The sequence below is a fragment of the Lithobates pipiens genome, unplaced genomic scaffold, assembly GCF_037356315.1.
Source record: "Lithobates pipiens isolate NorthernLeopardFrog02 unplaced genomic scaffold, aLitPip1_a1.2 Scaffold_13, whole genome shotgun sequence".
In the NCBI taxonomy this organism is placed as follows: domain Eukaryota; kingdom Metazoa; phylum Chordata; class Amphibia; order Anura; family Ranidae; genus Lithobates; species Lithobates pipiens.
In genome coordinates this window covers 527,711,294-527,729,769 of record NW_027507718.1, presented here as the reverse complement: position 1 = coordinate 527,729,769, position 18,476 = coordinate 527,711,294, and the positions used below count along the sequence as shown (strand labels likewise).

Sequence of the window (18,476 nt, the reverse complement as noted above, 5' to 3'; positions counted from 1 at the left end):
TTTTGGGTCCTTCTTTTCTTTCTCTCTGTGTTTCATTTGTTCACCAATTTGTTATTATTGATACACTTGTTTTTATATCACGGAATCTGTCTTATTGGTGGATTGGGGATTAAAGACTCATCAGCTTTATCACTATTCCTGGATGACTAATATCTAATTTCATCCACTGCAGTCACACACCTCTTTTCTCTTTCGGTGGCCCTCGCTCTCTTTAGTATATATCTGATGAATCAAATATCATTTTTCTATATATCTTTTACATATCTAGTCAATATTCCTTATATGTGGATCTACTATGGCTGCTGTGAAATATTTCTCTCCCAGTCACCGGAAAAGAGTCTTTCCTCCCTCTCTACACCATTGAATTTGACTAGGAGCTGGAATGGGGTTGATAGAGAGGTAGGAATCCCACTTTCATGTTAATATATTGTAATGACAATGTCTCCCATGTCTAAATGATTTTATTCACTTGTCATGTTTATATTGTAACCATTGACATTAATGAATTGTTACACTAATAATTGTATATTTTCAGACTCAGGTAATATCCTGATGAAGCTATGACAGCGAAACTAGTTGAATAATTACCTCATTCGTCTCTATCAACGGAATTTTGTGATATTTTATGTATTTATTTCTTGTTTTTTCTAAATAAATCTTCTCTTTTAAATATGACCTATTACTTTGGTATTAATATTCCTTTTGAATAATAAATATTCTATGTGCCCCGTAATAGTCCCTATGCTCATTTTCTCTTGTTGATATCTCCATGGGGAGATAGGAGATATCTACATACCTCTTACATCAAACTTTGAAGCAGATGGATTGCAGCAGCAGAATACCACACCGAGTGCCCCCACTTCTGTTAGCTAAGAACAGGAAACTGAGGCTACAATTCACACAGATAAATGAATAAATAAAGTCGCGCTATGGAAAAATCAGATCTCCAATGTGATAGAAATATGTGAAATAAAATTAAAATTAAAAAATGGAGAGAGAAAAGGAAATATACTGGGTTAGAGCTGCCTGTGCCTGAAGCCCTCACTTCCTTATTGGGGAAGAGAGGGAAATAAAAAGTGTGAAATAAAAAGGTTATGGCGCTAAACCCTATCAGTGATGAGATGAGTTAATTTATCAAAACCTAGTGTTTATTTTTTATATATAAAAAGAAAAAGAAAAAAGAAGAAAAAACTGTTGGTGATACCGTGCAAAGATATCCTAAAGCAATTTTATCCAAAGAAAATTGTGTGTGATTAATGTGGAGTCAACATTCATGTTCCATTATAATTAAAATCAAAAATAGGTGTTAAATTATCCTATACGTATCAACCTATTAAAAACATGTAAACATTCATTTAAATGTGCAAAATAGTGGAAATAATGTTAGTATTTGACAATATATTAATTTAAAACGGATTGTGCAAACATGTGCAAAAAATGTGCAAAAAAGCAACTAAAGGTCAGAACAACCAAGGATCAGAAATGATTCAGCCAAAAAATCGCATGAAGACGCAAAATGTGCAAATAGACAATAACTAAGGATCAAAACAACCAGGGGTCTGAAATATTTTCAACCAATAATCGCATGAAGACGCATCTGTGTCCAATATGAGTCCAAAATTAATATTAGGCTTGATAATACTGCCTCTTCAGATTATTGTTGTAATTGTTACAAAAAGTCAATAGGGAGTATTTGATTCACTCGTGCAAATAGTGCGGGCTTTCAATTAGGAAACTTCATCCCCGGTGCGCCACTCAGTGTTATAGTGTGTAAATGCTCTCACCAGAGTTAATGCCCCTGTGGGGCTGGATGGACCTTCACAATGTAAGCCACTGTGTCGCTCTCTGGCTGCTGCTGGTGCACTGGGTGAAGCTTCGTTATTCCGTCCGTATGGTATCCAACGTTAATTATATAAGGAAAGACATATCCATAGTGTAATACGTTCTTAACCAAATCGTTCGTTTATTAATATTAAAATCTACTCACATTTTACATTAAAAGCATATGCGTATAGAAAACTCCGCCGTTCGTCTCAAACGAGTGCACACAACGTGGCCACGCCCTACGCGTTTCGTCACTACGACGTCCTCTGGAGTTTCGTAGTGACGAAACGCGTAGGGCGTGGCCACGTTGTGTGCACTCGTTTGAGACGAACGGCGGAGTTTTCTATACGCATATGCTTTTAATGTAAAATGTGAGTAGATTTTAATATTAATAAACGAACGATTTGGTTAAGAACGTATTACACTATGGATATGTCTTTCCTTATATAATTAACGTTGGATACCATACGGACGGAATAACGAAGCTTCACCCAGTGCACCAGCAGCAGCCAGAGAGCGACACAGTGGCTTACATTGTGAAGGTCCATCCAGCCCCACAGGGGCATTAACTCTGGTGAGAGCATTTACACACTATAACACTGAGTGGCGCACCGGGGATGAAGTTTCCTAATTGAAAGCCCGCACTATTTGCACGAGTGAATCAAATACTCCCTATTGACTTTTTGTAACAATTACAACAATAATCTGAAGAGGCAGTATTATCAAGCCTAATATTAATTTTGGACTCATATTGGACACAGATGCGTCTTCATGCGATTATTGGTTGAAAATATTTCAGACCCCTGGTTGTTTTGATCCTTAGTTATTGTCTATTTGCACATTTTGCGTCTTCATGCGATTTTTTGGCTGAATCATTTCTGATCCTTGGTTGTTCTGACCTTTAGTTGCTTTTTTGCACATTTTTTGCACATGTTTGCACAATCCGTTTTAAATTAATATATTGTCAAATACTAACATTATTTCCACTATTTTGCACATTTAAATGAATGTTTACATGTTTTTAATAGGTTGATACGTATAGGATAATTTAACACCTATTTTTGATTTTAATTATAATGGAACATGAATGTTGACTCCACATTAATCACACACAATTTTCTTTGGATAAAATTGCTTTAGGATATCTTTGCACGGTATCACCAACAGTTTTTTCTTCTTTTTTCTTTTTCTTTTTATATATAAAAAATAAACACTAGGTTTTGATAAATTAACTCATCTCATCACTGATAGGGTTTAGCGCCATAACCTTTTTATTTCATACAATTCACACAGGATCACCAAAATTGGAAAAAAGAAGATTGGAAAAAAACGCTGTCCGTCTGATGCGTCTGGATTTCAGCTGTGACATTCAGATGGTGGGGTCAGAATTTGGTGTAAACATGGAAGCATGGATCCATCCTGCCTTGTATCAATGGTTCAGGCTGGTGGTGGTGTAATGGTGTGGTGGGATAATTTCTTGCCACACTTTGGGCCCCTTCATACCAATTGAGCATAGTTTATACACCATGGCCTACCTGAGTATTGTAGCTGACCATGTCCATCCCTTTATGACTACAGCATACCCGTCTTCTGATGGCTCCTTCCAGCAGGATAATGCACCATATCACACAGCTCAGATCTCGCCACTGGACAATGAGGTCCCTGTACTCCAATGGTCTCCACACCTCATCCAATAGAGGACCTTTGAGGTGTGGTGGAGAGATTGGCATCATGGATGTGCAGCCAACAAACCTGCAGCAACTGCGTGATGCCATGTCACTATGGACCAAAATCTGAAGAAGGTTTCCAACACCTTGTTGAATCTATGCCATGAAAAATGAAGACCGTTCTGAAGGCAAATGGAATGGGGGGGGGGGGGTCTAAACCGGTAAAAGCAAGGTGTACCTAATAAATGTGGCCTGTGAGTATATATTGTCCACCAATATAGATATAATCTACTGTAGACAGCACTCAAATCACATTAAATATAAATAAAGTGAAAAGCACATCGCCCGTTTATTATGAAAAACATTCCACAAAAGCGTGGACTTCTGATAGCTTAGAAGTCAACATCTGGTCAGTATGGTGTGCACATAAGGCAAGGAGAAGAACACATCTATTGAGCACCTTTGCACGGGCATCAGTGATTTATGAGCACAAAAAGCACTTTGTTCACATGGCTACCATTTTGGAACACAACCTTACTTTTTGTGATTTTGTATGCCACGGTTCCCCCCCCCCATCCTACACAGGGGAGCTAGTTGTGTGCATGCATTGTGGGGAAAACTTGCCAATGGGCCCTCAACACACATGACCTCAATCCAATGCCCACATCCAGTGACACCATCATAAACCAAGCAACACAATAAATCAGCACTGCTCTTTTTACAGGCTATAAGGCGTCAATGCACTGTTAAAAAGTGGCAATAGGGCAACGATAGTCCAGTATTTGGAAGGGTTTCTCTGTGGTCCGAGCCTCATCTCAGAATGCTACATATATTTTAGTGGCCCTACACTAGTGGTCAGTAACTAAACAGGTGACCAAGCGTTGGTTTCTTTGCTGCAGAGACCGAGGACTGGCTCTGTGTTCTCTGTACAACACTATGGAATATGTCAGAGCTGTATAAAACCACCAACAGTATAATGGTAGAGGAAACATTTGAGTGCAAGCTGCCTCGGGGTAGCAGAGACTGATGTGACTGGCTCAGTGACCTCTCTACAGCAATCCTGAAGGTGTTAAATATAGGCTCCTAAGTCACCATTTGACTGATATGGATTTTCTAGGTGTTGAACTCACCAGCCATCTCAAGGATTTGAACTGGAGCCGACATCGGTGCTGTGGCAGAGTAGAAAACTCCTGGTGGAGGCATACAAGAACGGGCCATGGCTGCAAAACACAAAGTACATTCAAAGTGCTGTGAGAGCCGAACACCATGGGCATACGGCAGAGCTTTAAATTGCACAGAAAAAAAAAAATTCACATTGGTTTACCAAACTTACCAACTGGAGGCATGAACCTCTGCACAGGAGGACCCTCCACACGTGTCTTGGTGTCCTTGTTGACAGCTACATAGACTGTGAGAGAGGAGACAACACCAGACTGCAGACTGGTCTCCAAGATCCTCTTCTTCACCTCTTCAGACTCTTCAGAGTCAGATTCCAAGAAAGAAATCAGATTTTTGGCAGCCAGTCTGTGGATGGTCGGCCTGAGAACCAAGAAGGGACACACAGGAGAAGACTTAACCCCTTACCACTCAACCATCCCTTAAACAGGTTCCTTCTACTCAGGGGGAGGGGGCACCCAATCATCTGTCAATGGAGGTGCGAAGAGGGGTATGACCACACGTTTAGATTGAAAACACTCTGTCCTACATTGGCATCCCTGTCCTAGTGACAATTTGTTTCCTGTGTGGCAAAAGTCACTGGGAAAGGATATAATTTGCCTCCATAGAAAAACTTCACAGTAAGAGCTGTAAAAATAAAATTGACTTTTTTTTAAACAAAGGAGCTGGATCTATTCCCAAATATAACTGGATATGAGTGAGTATTTAGGAGGTCAACACCACCATGGAATATCAGATTGCCAGGGGAGGAGAAAGGAATCCCCCAACTGCCCCCCCCCCCCACCTGAAGCAAATTGGACCACACTTTTTTGCCTTCCTCTGAATCCACTGGCAGGTGTAATATTAGATATGTCGAGGCTTTTCCTTTTTTCTATTGGCTTAACTAGGTGGATTTGTGTTTTTCAACCTGACTTGCTACTATACCCGAATAGGGGAGAATAGGAAAAAAAACAAAAAAAAACACCCCAAAACAAAATATTACTAGTGTATAGCGAGCTTAACTGTGGAATACACACCCCTCCTTACTACCCATAAGTAATGAAATACAAGAGGAAGTCTCCCAGAGGGATCCCCAGATGGTAATAAAAACCTGAGGGGTTCGAATACATCCTCACTGGATCCAAAATTGATATTCTTGGCTTGACCTACACTTTAAATTGGTTAGAGGATATCAAACCATCTTAATTTCCCTCCCCCAACAATACTAGTTTCTGCCTTGCACACTCTTTCGTGTCTTCGGTTGGCCCCTAAGGTAGAGTGCCTAATGGAAGACTCCGGTTCGGTCACCTCCATTGATGTCTCTGGATTACCTCTCTACGTTGCTCGTCTTCAGAGGAAACTGCAGTTCATTTGTGACGATTTCATCTTTGTAATTGTATTGCAGAGAGACCCGGGCTTCCTTCTCCAGCTGAAAAATAAAATTAAATCTATAATGACTATGGTACTTATGTAAAGTCTTATTACAGATTTATCTAGGCCATTCTGTGCCACTAAATTATCTGAACATAAAGATGAAATCCAGGCATAAACTACATCTCAAAAGCCACAATGCAAATAAAATAATTTGCTGTGTGCACCAAATGCTTTTGCAAACTCATGGCCAAATATGCCAGTGGCCATATTTGAGCAGTGATGCCAGTGCTATTCTGCCCCTTTGCTTAAGTGGCATCACCAGTGGTTCTTAGGGATATGGTCATAGCCACCGATAGGGCCCGATACAACAGGGCCAGTTGTACTGCCCCAACAGCTCTACAGGGGGGGGGGGGGGCCTGGGAAACTAAAATGCATATACTTTTTTGCAAGAATCAAAACATCAGCACTCCTGCTTGCTTACTGGTGTGTAAAATACAATTTTACTGGGCCCCATCAAGTCAGAGGAGCCGAGGTGGTGACAGTAGAGGGAACCTTTCACACAAGCCTTCCAATTAACTCTATCTGTTTATGCAGACCTGATTGAAAGCTCCATGTAGGTCCTCTGACAGGGCCGTATGGGGCCCCATGATTTCTAACAGCAGTCCTGGACGTGGTGGGTGCAAACACTGGCTTTGGATTTTTGGCTCCCAAAAGAGGGAAAATGTTTGGGAATCCATCTCAAACACCAGAATAACCAAAGTAAAGTGAGGCGATGACTGAACCGTTGGCTCATCCCTACCCTTCAATGCTCAGCAGAACATACATAGTCAATGTGTCAGCATGAGCCCCTGCAGACCAACAGGAAAGCATGCGACAGAGGAAAATGCAGAAGCACAATTAGGGAGACCGTTGCACCCCATAATAGGAAGTGCCTTTTCAAGAACCTTATGGCAGGGTCACCAGGGATTATTTTAACAAAATACTTGTAGTGCATCCCACGTAGGAGCAGCAGGTGAAATGGGATCCCCCCACCCGGCACACCAAGTTTACACACACTCTGAGAAAACAGTTCATCATTTTGTTTGTGCTTTAATGAGGGGATAAAACTTGGATGAGGAGTAGGATTATAATGGGATGCCAACTTTCCTTTCTAGAAGAGAGTTGCAGCACTAACTCTGATTGTAGCAATTTCAACAGGTATTAATAAGGTAACACTCGATTGTGATTTTAGGCATATCTGTTTGCCATCAGCCAAGTAGTAGAGATCCAGGATGACTTCCACTTGACTTCGGACAGCTTCAGGGACAACTTTCCTATATACAATTTATATACACTCTCCACCTCCAGCACACTTGTTTGCAGAACTCCACTGGCACACAAGACAATTCAGAGAGTACCCAGTTAGATCTTAGAGCCACAGCCTGTTACAGGTAGGAACCAGAGGCCGCTTTAAACGTGTAACAAATGTCAGCATCCAGTTTCCATCCCTGTGGCTGGTGCTGACAGCACCACCTCTTTAGGCACTGCCATCCTGAAGCACCCCCTCACTAGCCCTTCCGGCTACTACCACAGTCCCCAGCCCACCCAGTTGACACCTCAGGCGATCTCTTGGATGTGCCGACCTGCTTCTGCTGTCCTCACTTGCTCCCATGCATTCAGGAAAGTATTCCTTCATGTGTTGTGGCGGGTCCCTCCAGCACCTGAGCCCCAGGCCCAAGGGCAACCCCCCTTCCAGACTAGGGTGCACTCTCAAGGGCCACTAACAGCCTCCTCAGAACCCCATCTCACACACAACTGTCCCTACTGGCATGACCCATGAGTATTTACGGAGGTACCTGCTCCCTGCCAGCTCACTTTGCTGGAACCCTCATCAATACTCCAAGCACCTCCTAAACTCCATCCACCATTTCTGGAGGCTTCTCCAGCCCTGACATAGATTCAACCCAGGCCTGGCTGCCAGCCAAGCCAAATTTACTGACACCAATGACTATGTACACTAGCACCTAGCTAGAAGGGTGCTACATACTCAAAGATTGGAAACACAAAATAAAAAAAAAGGATTTTATGGACTGGGTTTAGATCTAATTCTTATCCATTTTTTAATTGAATTTGAAATCTTGTGAAAGAAACGCAACATACATAGTTACCTTTCCCTTGAACTGGACATAGACTATGGACCTCTGACCCTGGAAGATGACAGTGGGGGCCTGAGACACCAAATTCTGCTCCACATCGGGAGGAAGGGTCCAGTTTAAGGAAATTTCCTTTATGGTGGGTTGTAAGGCACATTTCAGAGCTTTCAGAACCTGGAGGGGAAAGAAATCAGAATGTAATCATAAAAGGCATTCTCACACTGGAATAATAGAGGTTGCATTTGAGAATTTGGTTTGCATTATAAAGCAAGCTAATGGTGGTCACATACATTAGGAGGGTTTCTCAACCAGGGTTCCATGGAACTCTAGGGTACCTTCAGAGGTTGCTAGGGGTTCCTTAAACAGTATATTATCTTTTTGGCTCTCTGTAAGGGGGGCAATTCTTCCCAACGACCACAAACGTAAGGAGCATTCTTCCCACCAATATATCATGTGCAGCGGCGGCTCCTGAAGAGCACGCGCTATGCGTTTTTCAAAGTTAAAATTGCCTAAACTGCAGTTTTTTTGGGGTACAATTGTCTAAATTAGACTTCAGCATCAATCTGACTGGACTGAGATGTTCAGCCTGGCCACAGGGGGCACAGTCTCTTATGACAGGTATGGAACTATGGTCTGGTTAGGTGCTTAAGTTACTCTCGGGAGCCCACCCAGTGGGAGTGGTGCATTTAAGATGCAGACGTCACGTGGTTTGGGGTTCCGGTCCAAAAGGATGTACTGCCTTCATGTTCCTGGTCCCCCTGACCAGTCCCCAGGAAGGCTATGGCCTGGGGTGCGGATCCACCCGATTTTGATGTCTTGGGGCTGGCCAGCCCAAGGCAAGGAAACTAAAGGATTCTGAGGTGGTTGGATGCCGTCTCCGGTTTGGGAGAGACCCAGTGACTTCAAGCATTCCAGGGGAGGACTCTTCAGAAGACCATGTACGGGTTGGTTTCTTAGCAAGAGCCTAGAAGGGCTGAAGTACCCAAGAGAATCCGGTCTTGTGGATATCGCCAAGCTGGCTGAAAGATCCAGTTATCCTACGAATGTTTTCAAGCTTAGTTTTCCTATGTGTTCTACAACAACGTCTGTGGCAGAGACTTGTTCCTGAGTAAGCACCTTGTTGGCTGCTAGATCTTGAGAGGGACTGTCCAACCCGAGTGACCATCCAGTTGCAAATGTCTATTCTCTGGATGCAGTCAAAGTAAGCAACTTCAACATTTTGACTTTGACACCAAAAGTACCTGAATTCTTCCCTTTCCAACCCTCTGATCCCAATTTAAGAGAACGTTCATTGTCTACATTTTGCAAATAAAATCCATTCAAGTGGATCTGTTATCGGTCTCTCAAGTTACTGGGCCATTACCATGGCACACCCCTAGACATGCAATGAGGAAGACAGTAGGTAACGGTAAGCCCAAATCTAGCCAGCAGCTCCTTTGGGGGTTAGTGCTACACATGACTTAGATTTAAAAAAGCCTTTTTTTAGCAGCGATTCCAAGATCAGAAGGTTATGTCAAGGGTTCCGGTGGGTTGGACTTGGCAAGTGGTCACCTGACCACCAAAATTCCTCATGATACATATAAAAATGCATAGTCCTTGTCAGGTCTACAAAAGATCTGGGGCTAGAGCCCATAGCAGCGTAGTAAAGAAAGTCATACACATACACAAGTCCCCCCCTTACATCAGGGTCCTCAGAGAGCCCCCCTTTCCTTGGGGACCCCTGACGCCACTGCTCCTTTGCAATTATAGGTCTCTGTAGACTATCATGCTGAGTTACCAAGAACACACATGGTTTGTTGTACCAGAATCATGGTTTTAGCATCATTTAAAATTATACACACACACACGAATTGAACCAGTAGAAGAATTTGCAGATTTACAATCTTTCAGTCTCTCAACCTCTTTAAAGTCAGGAGCACCCTTACAATGTGGTTTCAGCCTCAGGTAACCCTTACTAAAAAGGACTGTAGCTACAGATACATTAGTGTGATGGGTAATAATTCCAGTTACCATAGAAATTGTTTAAAGGAACCCCTAGCAAAATCTAAAAGAACCCTGGATGAGAAAGGCAGCTATATCTTTTATAGCTCTGAAGAAAGGGGGAAGATCTTTGACCCCATGCAATGCACTGGATGTTTGTGGTTTAAACCGGATATTCATTAAATTGGACCCTTAGACATTTGTTTAATCTACGCACATATGGACATTTGTGTATTAATCCACTTTCAAAAATCTCACTTTTGGCTGCAGACGATCTTTCCCGGTAATGAAGTCATAGTTGCCGCTTGCTACCCGGGCCATGCCTTTAATGAGAGCAGTGGAGGCTCCTTCACCAATCCCAAAGGTAAAGCACCTATAAAATTGTAAATAAAACTGTGTGCAAGGAATGATGGCAGTCAACTCAAGGATAATACCCATAGTGTATTTAAATTCAGGGGTTGCCAAACTGCAGCCTCTATACAGCCCTTGGGGCACTTTTCCTCCTATTGGGATGGGACACTACTCCCACCACCAGGGCATTTTGTACCCCCCACTGGCCACAATCTGGCCCACCTAAAGTCTGAAGGATAGTAAGCTTGCCCTTTGCTTGAAAAGTTTAAAGACCCCCGTTTTAACTGCATCAAACTCAGACTACTTCATACAAAGATCTGTCAGTAGACTTTGGATACAAAAGTTTTCTACATAGAAGAGGACATTACCGGTGGCTGTGCGCATTTCTCTGGACCTCCGATATCACTTGCTGTGTGTTCCCCACTTCCCCATCTGTGAAGATGAAGACCTGGAGAGAAGAAAAAAATTAAGAACACCCAACACTTATGGCAAATACTACTGAAGCAGTCTCAACATCAAACCTTCAAAATTATAAACTTCCAGAAAAATCGAGCCCTTGTAAATACTAACTCAAAAAAGGTGAATAGACAATCATTTTTAGGCATGTTTAAATTGGATGTACAGGTGGATAAATGGCTCTATTAGAATGTATCTGTTCTATAAACCAGATACTCTGGATGGAAAGGAGCATGCATAAATTAAATGCCAGTTCAAAATGAGAAAAACCCCTAAAGGTTTTGTTTGGAGGTACATGTGCAAAACCTAAATCAGAGATGCCCATCGTTTTAATTTCCAACTCATCTTACTTGTCTCGGGTGTTTTGGTCTTCCAGCTGTTTTGTAGATTTTCTTTAGCGGCTCCAGGATCTCCGTTCCGCCCAAGTCTGCAGACATCTGGTTCACCTTATCAACTGCTGCCTCCAGAGTTTCCTGTGTGTACTCCATACTTTCCCTGTCAAACAACATCTGCAATTTATATACAAATCTATAGACTTTACCTTTCACAAGCAAGAAAAACAAAACAAAAAAAAAAAAAAAATGTATGGACTGGAAAAGACCAGCATATAGGGATATAATGGAAGAAGGTGAAGGTGGAAGAGAGTACAACCTATTGGGGTCCAAGAAATTACAGAAAGTAGAAGAGCCTAGATGTAGATTTTAGGCTCTTCCACCTTCAGTCTCCCCCCCTCTTTTACATATTGGGGTGTAAATGTGGATGCAGAAGGCAAACAAGCTTATATTGTATTAGGATACATGGGAGGATACAGAAGGTGGAAAAGCTTACAATTTATTAGGGCAGGGGTCTTTAAACTGCGGCTCTTTGCTTGCCCTTAGTCAGCCTATGGGCTATTGTTCCTCCCACTGATACGAGACTTTCTCCCACCAATGGTGGGGCACTAGTCTCCCAATAAAAACTATGGGGCACCGTTTCCAAAACGGAGGACCTTCAGGTATAATTTTGGAGACCCCCTTTATTTAGGGTAAAAGGGAGATACAGAATAGCTTGCAATCTTAGGGTATTGGGGGAGGGGGGCCACAGAAAGTGAAAAAAAAGTAAAAGTAAAAAAACAACAAACTTACCATAAAAAAAAAAAAAGGGGTATAAGTGGATGGGGAAGGTAGAAGTGCTCACAATTAACAAAGGCTTACTGATCCAACGGCTTTCTGGCCTTCAATTACTGACAAAGCAAACATGCATGCTTACCTTGCTCATTTGTTCTAGGTAATTGAATCACTGAGCAACTACTCCTTTTGTACACATTTTTCCAGTCCACGTAGTCTACTGCCATATTTTACCAAGATTTTGTAAGTCTTGTGGTATATGGTCACTGGAACAGAACTGGCATGCAATATACTGGGCATAATGTGGCTAGTAGTTTGACACCTGGCCATCACACCTACGTATACGAGATTGTTGGACATCCCATTCCAAATCCGTAGCCATTAGCATGGAGTTGCGCGCTACCCCTCCCCCCCCCCCCTTTTGGTGGCTATAATAGCCTCTGGGAATGCTTTCCACAAAAAAAAAAAAAAAAAAAAAAAGCGTTTGGAAATGTGTGCCCATGCAGTCATACATGACCTATGTGAGGTTAGCTACAGGCATTGGATGAGAAGACCAATTCGTGTTGCAGTTCCTTGCAAATGTAGGGTTGAGATCAGCTCTGAGGGTCCCTTGAGTTCCTCTGCTACATAGACATGGTCTGAACAGTTTGGTCTGCACACAACGGTGGCACAAACTTTACTCCACTTTACTCCACCTTTAGACCAAACTGGTTCAACCATGTCTTTATGGCACAAAGGTTTTCAGTAAATTTGATGTCAGCGCTTTGTGTAGGGCACTCACGTTCCTCCATAGCCAAACTTTGTACACAGGCACAGTCATGCTGGCATAAGAAAACAAGACCTTCACAAAACTGTCAAAGTTGATCCGTCTAAAATGTCTTTACATGCTGTAGCATTAAAGAGGTTGTAAAGTCAGGCAACACCATTTACACTATTGCATAGCTAAACACAAGCATTTAACAGACCCATCTTTGCAAGTTTAGGATAACGTTCCTTCATCAGCACACACACCACACTCTCTCTTCATTCCTGAGCAATTCACAGACCTGCAGATGGGCATATTCCTTTTGCAATGTGGACTGCTGCAATTGTGCAACAAACTTGTTAAGCCTAGCAAGTCATTTTCAAACCTGCAGCTTAATTGCTGCATCTGGGACATGGCTTTGAACTGATCACAGAAGATACAGGCATGCCATGTGCTTGCAGGCATGCCTGCATCTCCAAAACAGGATGGCAGACTATGTAAGCTGACCAATGCCAACATGAATCATCTTCCATGTTTAGTGTGGTAGGTTTAATACTAGGAAGAGGGGAACCCACCAGATAATACAGAGGCACTCTAAAGACAAAATTTAAAAAGAACCCCCCGTTAATGCACTGCAAAATAATTTGGCCTCAACAGTAGCTCTTCACAGGAAACATCTCTAGAGAAGGGTTTACATACCTTTGGCTCAGTAGTGTACATCTTTAGAAGCCTATGGAGCCACCACACCTTCACTAGACCAGGGTTTCTCAACTCCAGTCCTCAAGGCACCCCAGCAGGTCATGTTTTAAAGATTTCCCACAGATGAAACCGCTGTGGTAATTACTAAGGCAGTGAAACTGATAAAATCACCTGTGCAAAATAATGGAAAGCCAAGTGCTAGTGTAATCTAAGGACATGCTATATTTCATGAAGTGACAGACTCAAGAATACCATTTGGGCTCAGTATCTGAAGTGATTAGTATACATTACAGGGCAGGTTTCCAGAGGGAGGGGAGCAATTTAACACATTGCCCAAGGCTCAGTGTTTGATTATAACTAGCATTGATTGTGCAGATAAGGAATGTTTCCCATATACACTGTCATCTGAGGACACTTCAGAAATTCATTCCATCTCAGATTGTCAAAATCCACCTTTAATGATTATGCAAACCCCAACTTTTCATTATACTGATGTGTGTCTGCTGTACCATGTACTTGAGGAGTCTGTCCTCTTCGTATTGCTAAATCTCTCCTGCTTTCCATTACAGACTCAGTATGGGGGGGGGGGGGGGGGGGAGAAGGCAGTACAAAATCTCTCTATGCTGACAACACGTTGAAATACCTGGGGGACAGGGTCGGTTCACTAGGTGGTTATGCGACAGGTTAAGGCGGTACTCTGGATTTACCATCAACTGGCATAAATCCTCCCTCCCATTAGACCCCCTAGAATCTCCCTTCCTGGACTCTGCAGCCCAGGTAGTGATAGTTAATTCCTTTAGATACCTGTGAATTGGAGACTGGAGACCCTAGAGACTATATCTCCTTAAATATAAAACCTATTCTTCAAAAATGTAAGCTTAAATGTGCCAGTTGGTGCAAACTTCCACTAACCTGACTGGCAGGGCCAATATTATTAAAATGGTGGGGGCACTGCAACTTTTGTATGTCCTTCACAATGCCCCCACCTGGATGCCTGCCTATTGGTTTGCCCAAATAGATCTTTAATATGGAGTGGCCAAAATTAAAATTAACTACATTGCAATACCCTAATGAAGGGGGGGGGGGGGGGGATGGCTATGCCGCACTCCGTAACTTACTTTCTAGCCACAAAGCTGCATCACCTTGCAGGATAAAATCAGTAGTAGCGGATCTTCCAGGACCCTGACGATTCACTCCCTTACGAAGTATTCTGCAATGTCAGCTGGAAATGGGCCTGCCCAAGGTGCCATTGGAGTGCCCTCCTGTCCACATGCTTAGGAGGCTCTGGAAAGAGTTGAGGAAAGGTCTGGGCATTGAGGGCTTCCTTGACTGTACACCCCATTTGGTGTAATAGATCCTATCCTCAATTGGTGGAAATGGCATAATCGCTCTATATGGAAGACAGCCGGGATTAAGTACATGTCCAAGCTGTTTGATAGCACGGTGTTGAACCCCTTTTCTCAGCAGAGAGAGGAGTTTCCTTTGTTACCAAACCGTTACTTTATGTACCTGCACAATGCCCTGTTTTGCACCTTGATAACTCGACTTCCTCCCTTCTTTGATACTAGAAATAAGAAAATGAAGTGACTAAAAATATCTGGTGAAAAAAGTTCTAAAAGTTAAAATATCTGGTACCCTCTGCACCTAGAGTGCCGGTTATGCATTACCTTCCTAAAATCCACACGTCTATCCAAATCTCCTGGCCATCCTATAATTAGCAGTATAGACTCCGTTATGGCCAGAATTGGGAAGTATGTAGATGAGTTTCTACAGCCTTTGGTTGTGGCCACTCCCTCACATCTGAAAGATACTACCCAAGTTATCAAATTGCTGGCAGATTGTATATGGAATGAAGGTTGTATTCTTGCAACAGCTGATGTTACTTCCCTATACACCAATTTCACATCAGGATGGCCTACATCCGGTTACGTTCTATTTGGAAACTGACCATACTCTGACCACTATTCAGAAAGATTTAGTTATTAATCTTTTGGTTTTTGTCCCAAGCCATAACTAGTTTTGATTTGGGGGAAACTTCTTGCAAACTTGTGGCATTGCCATGGGTGCCAAGTTCTCCCCAAGTTTGGCGAACTTGTTTATGGCCCGATGGGAACGTGAATTAATCTAGACCCCCGTCGAGTTACATCTTTGGAAAAAGGTACATCGATGATGTACTTGTGATGGAGAACCATCTTCTCTAGAAGCCTTTTTTGCCAAATTGAATTAATTAAATGAATTTAAAGAAACGAACCGTAATGCGTTCATTCCGCTTAACAGTTGCCATCATCCAACATGGCTGCAAGCTGCCCCTAAGGGTCAATTTCAGAGGCTACGTCGTAATTGTTCCTCCATCCGATTATCAGCAACAAGCTCTTGTTTTGAAAACTAGGTTTATTGATAAAGGTTATGGTGAGTGTGAATTGGATGATATTATCCAAAGAGTTGCTGATATGGATAGAGAAGGTATGTTCAATCGTCTGAGGAGAGTTAACCAACAAGTTGATAATAAAATTTGGTTTTTCTATGATTACCAGATATTCCAATCAGCATTTTTCAGTTAGAAAGATTTTTAACAAATATTGGAATATATTGAGAAATAAGGTTTTGGGCCCAGTTATCCCCGACTGACCAATCATTTATAAAGGAGCCCCCTCCTTATGCCATATGATTGCTCCTAATGTTATTCATTCTCCTAAAACGGTTTTGTTGTTTCAAACAATGACATTTTTTTTCACCTGCAGGAAATGTATCATTTGGCAGATTAATTCTTTTAGAGGTAGAACACGTGAAACATTTAATTCTACCCAAACCAATAAGGTTTACAACATGGAATCATTATATGCTCTACGGCAGTGATTCTCAACCAGGGTTCAGTGGAACCCTAGGGTTCCTCCTGGAGGTTGCTTGGGGTTCCTTCAGCATTGGGAATTTCTGCCTCTCGGATAAGTTCCCACTCACACCATTGATCTTTTTAGCTATCTAAAGAGGTAAATCTTCCCAATGACCATTCTTCCCATTGACCACCACACTAATGTATCATGAGTTGTACATTTCTTTTTTAGCAAGGGTTCCCCCCAAGACTGGAGAACTATTTCAGGGGTTCCTCTGTGTTGAAAAGGTTGAGAAAGGCTGCTCTACAGAGGGTGTGGTATATTTGATTCAGTGCCCATGCTCCAAACAGTACATTGGGCATACTAAACAAGCTCTACATGTACGTTTGGAAGAGCATGTAGGTAACATTAGAAGAGGCTTCACCAAGCATAATCTTTCTAGACATTATGCTAAACATCATGATAAACAAATTAAAGGTACTTTATTTCTCCCAATTGATAAAATGTGTCCACATTGAAGGGGTACTAATAAGGTTAGCGCAATCTCTAGACTCTACACTAAATTGATTGTGCCATTCGGATTGAGGCTGAGTTCACACTGCAGCAGTTACGAGAACCGGATGTGATTTGCACCGCACTGCAGTGCAAATCGCATCCGATCTCTGTGCGATGCAAGTTCAGCCATACAGATAGCATGGCTGAATTCGCATCGCACCCGGCCCAAACTCGCACAGGACCTTTTTTTGGTCCACAGCAGAATCGGATCACATGGGTGTTCACACCATGCGATCCGATTCCTGTCCGAGTTTGCAGATCGCACTGCAATATGCAAACTGATCTGGGGGTGTCATTAACGTTTCACTGACACTCCCAGCAGTTCGCATAGGGCAGTGTGATCTGCCGCCGGGAGGTATGCAATGCGGGAACCCGCCACGGATTCGCGGCGTTCCCGCATCACTGCAATGTGAACCTAACCTAAATGCTGATTGGGATATTGTTTTCTTAATGTCTAGAGTTTTTTTTTTTTTAATCATAGCAATTTGTAAGTTAATCTATCGTTTCAGGTATCAATTTGTATGGTTTTATGCAATTTGTAAACTTATGCTAATTTATTATGGTTGATCCCAATATGACTCAGGCTGTGTTGTCTGACATTTCACCTAACCAGTAGTTGATGCTGTGACAATGTTTTTCATCTCTGTCCCGCTCGTTTTGGCATACTATGAATATCGATGGCTCAGCTTGCGCCGTTTGTTTTTCTATTAATGCCCTTTTTGCCCCAAGTTAAAATGGCGCCTTCGCATTATACAAGATGTCTTGTGATGACTCAGAAGCCTCAGCCAATCCCCAGACGATGTCTGCTTGTGACAAAATGCCGTGTAGGGAGGCGATTTGAAGTCATCACGTTTGCCTCATTGGAGGTGTAGCTCTGCTGAGGACCGCGAGCAGGGAGAGCGTTATGGGACACAGATGATTTTATATTGCGCTATATTGCAACTTTCTTGTAAGTGCGATCTATTTTATTCAATTCTTTATTTCAATACTACACAATGGGAGCTTTTATCATTTATATTCCTGAGTGGTAGTGATCCAGGATCAGCTGTATTGCTGCATAGGTTTTTGGGAGACCGAATTCCCTGGGCTTGCTGAGACCATTCTATTGGTCTTTGGAGAATATTTGCTCACTTCCTGGGTGTTTTTCTACTTGGCAAAGGGATTTCATACTCACTGATCTTCGTTGGCAATTCAACTAAAGACTTGTATCTATGGACTGATTTTCACTATACTTTCACTTTTAGCATTTTTTCACCAGATATCACTTTAATAATTTTTTTGATGTTTATTATATATGCTTAAAGAGGAAGTAAACCCTGATGAGTTTACTTCCTCTTTCATTCCCTGTAAAGGCAAAGCATAATGGACTACTATGCATCGCATAGTAGTCCATTATGTGTCACTTACCTGACACAGGAGCCAGCGATGTCACCGCTGTCCCCTGTAGTTCCGAGCGTCCATCTTCCTGGTGGGTCTCCGTGGATCTCACTGCTCCCGTGCTGTGATTTGCCAGAGCAGTGATGACGTCACTCCCGCGCATGTGCACGGGAGCCGAGACTCGCGGCATTGCCGGCATCGACGATGCCCCGCTCAGTGCACCG

At 42.5% G+C, this 18,476-nt stretch overlaps 1 protein-coding gene across 1 annotated transcript in view; it reads right to left on the bottom strand.

Annotated features, from left to right (window-relative positions):
• LOC143975948 (von Willebrand factor A domain-containing protein 5A-like) overlaps positions 1–18,476 on the bottom strand; it is an 86,608-nt gene that overhangs the window by 18,138 nt on the left and 49,994 nt on the right. Inside the window, exons 9-15 of the mRNA XM_077478477.1 lie at positions 11,290–11,434; positions 10,852–10,931; positions 10,391–10,505; positions 8,168–8,326; positions 5,978–6,075; positions 4,825–5,030; positions 4,622–4,711 (exon numbers count right to left, since the gene is read on the bottom strand). Coding sequence (XP_077334603.1) covers positions 4,622–4,711; positions 4,825–5,030; positions 5,978–6,075; positions 8,168–8,326; positions 10,391–10,505; positions 10,852–10,931; positions 11,290–11,434 — 893 coding nt within the window. The remainder of the gene's footprint in view (positions 1–4,621; positions 4,712–4,824; positions 5,031–5,977; positions 6,076–8,167; positions 8,327–10,390; positions 10,506–10,851; positions 10,932–11,289; positions 11,435–18,476) is intronic.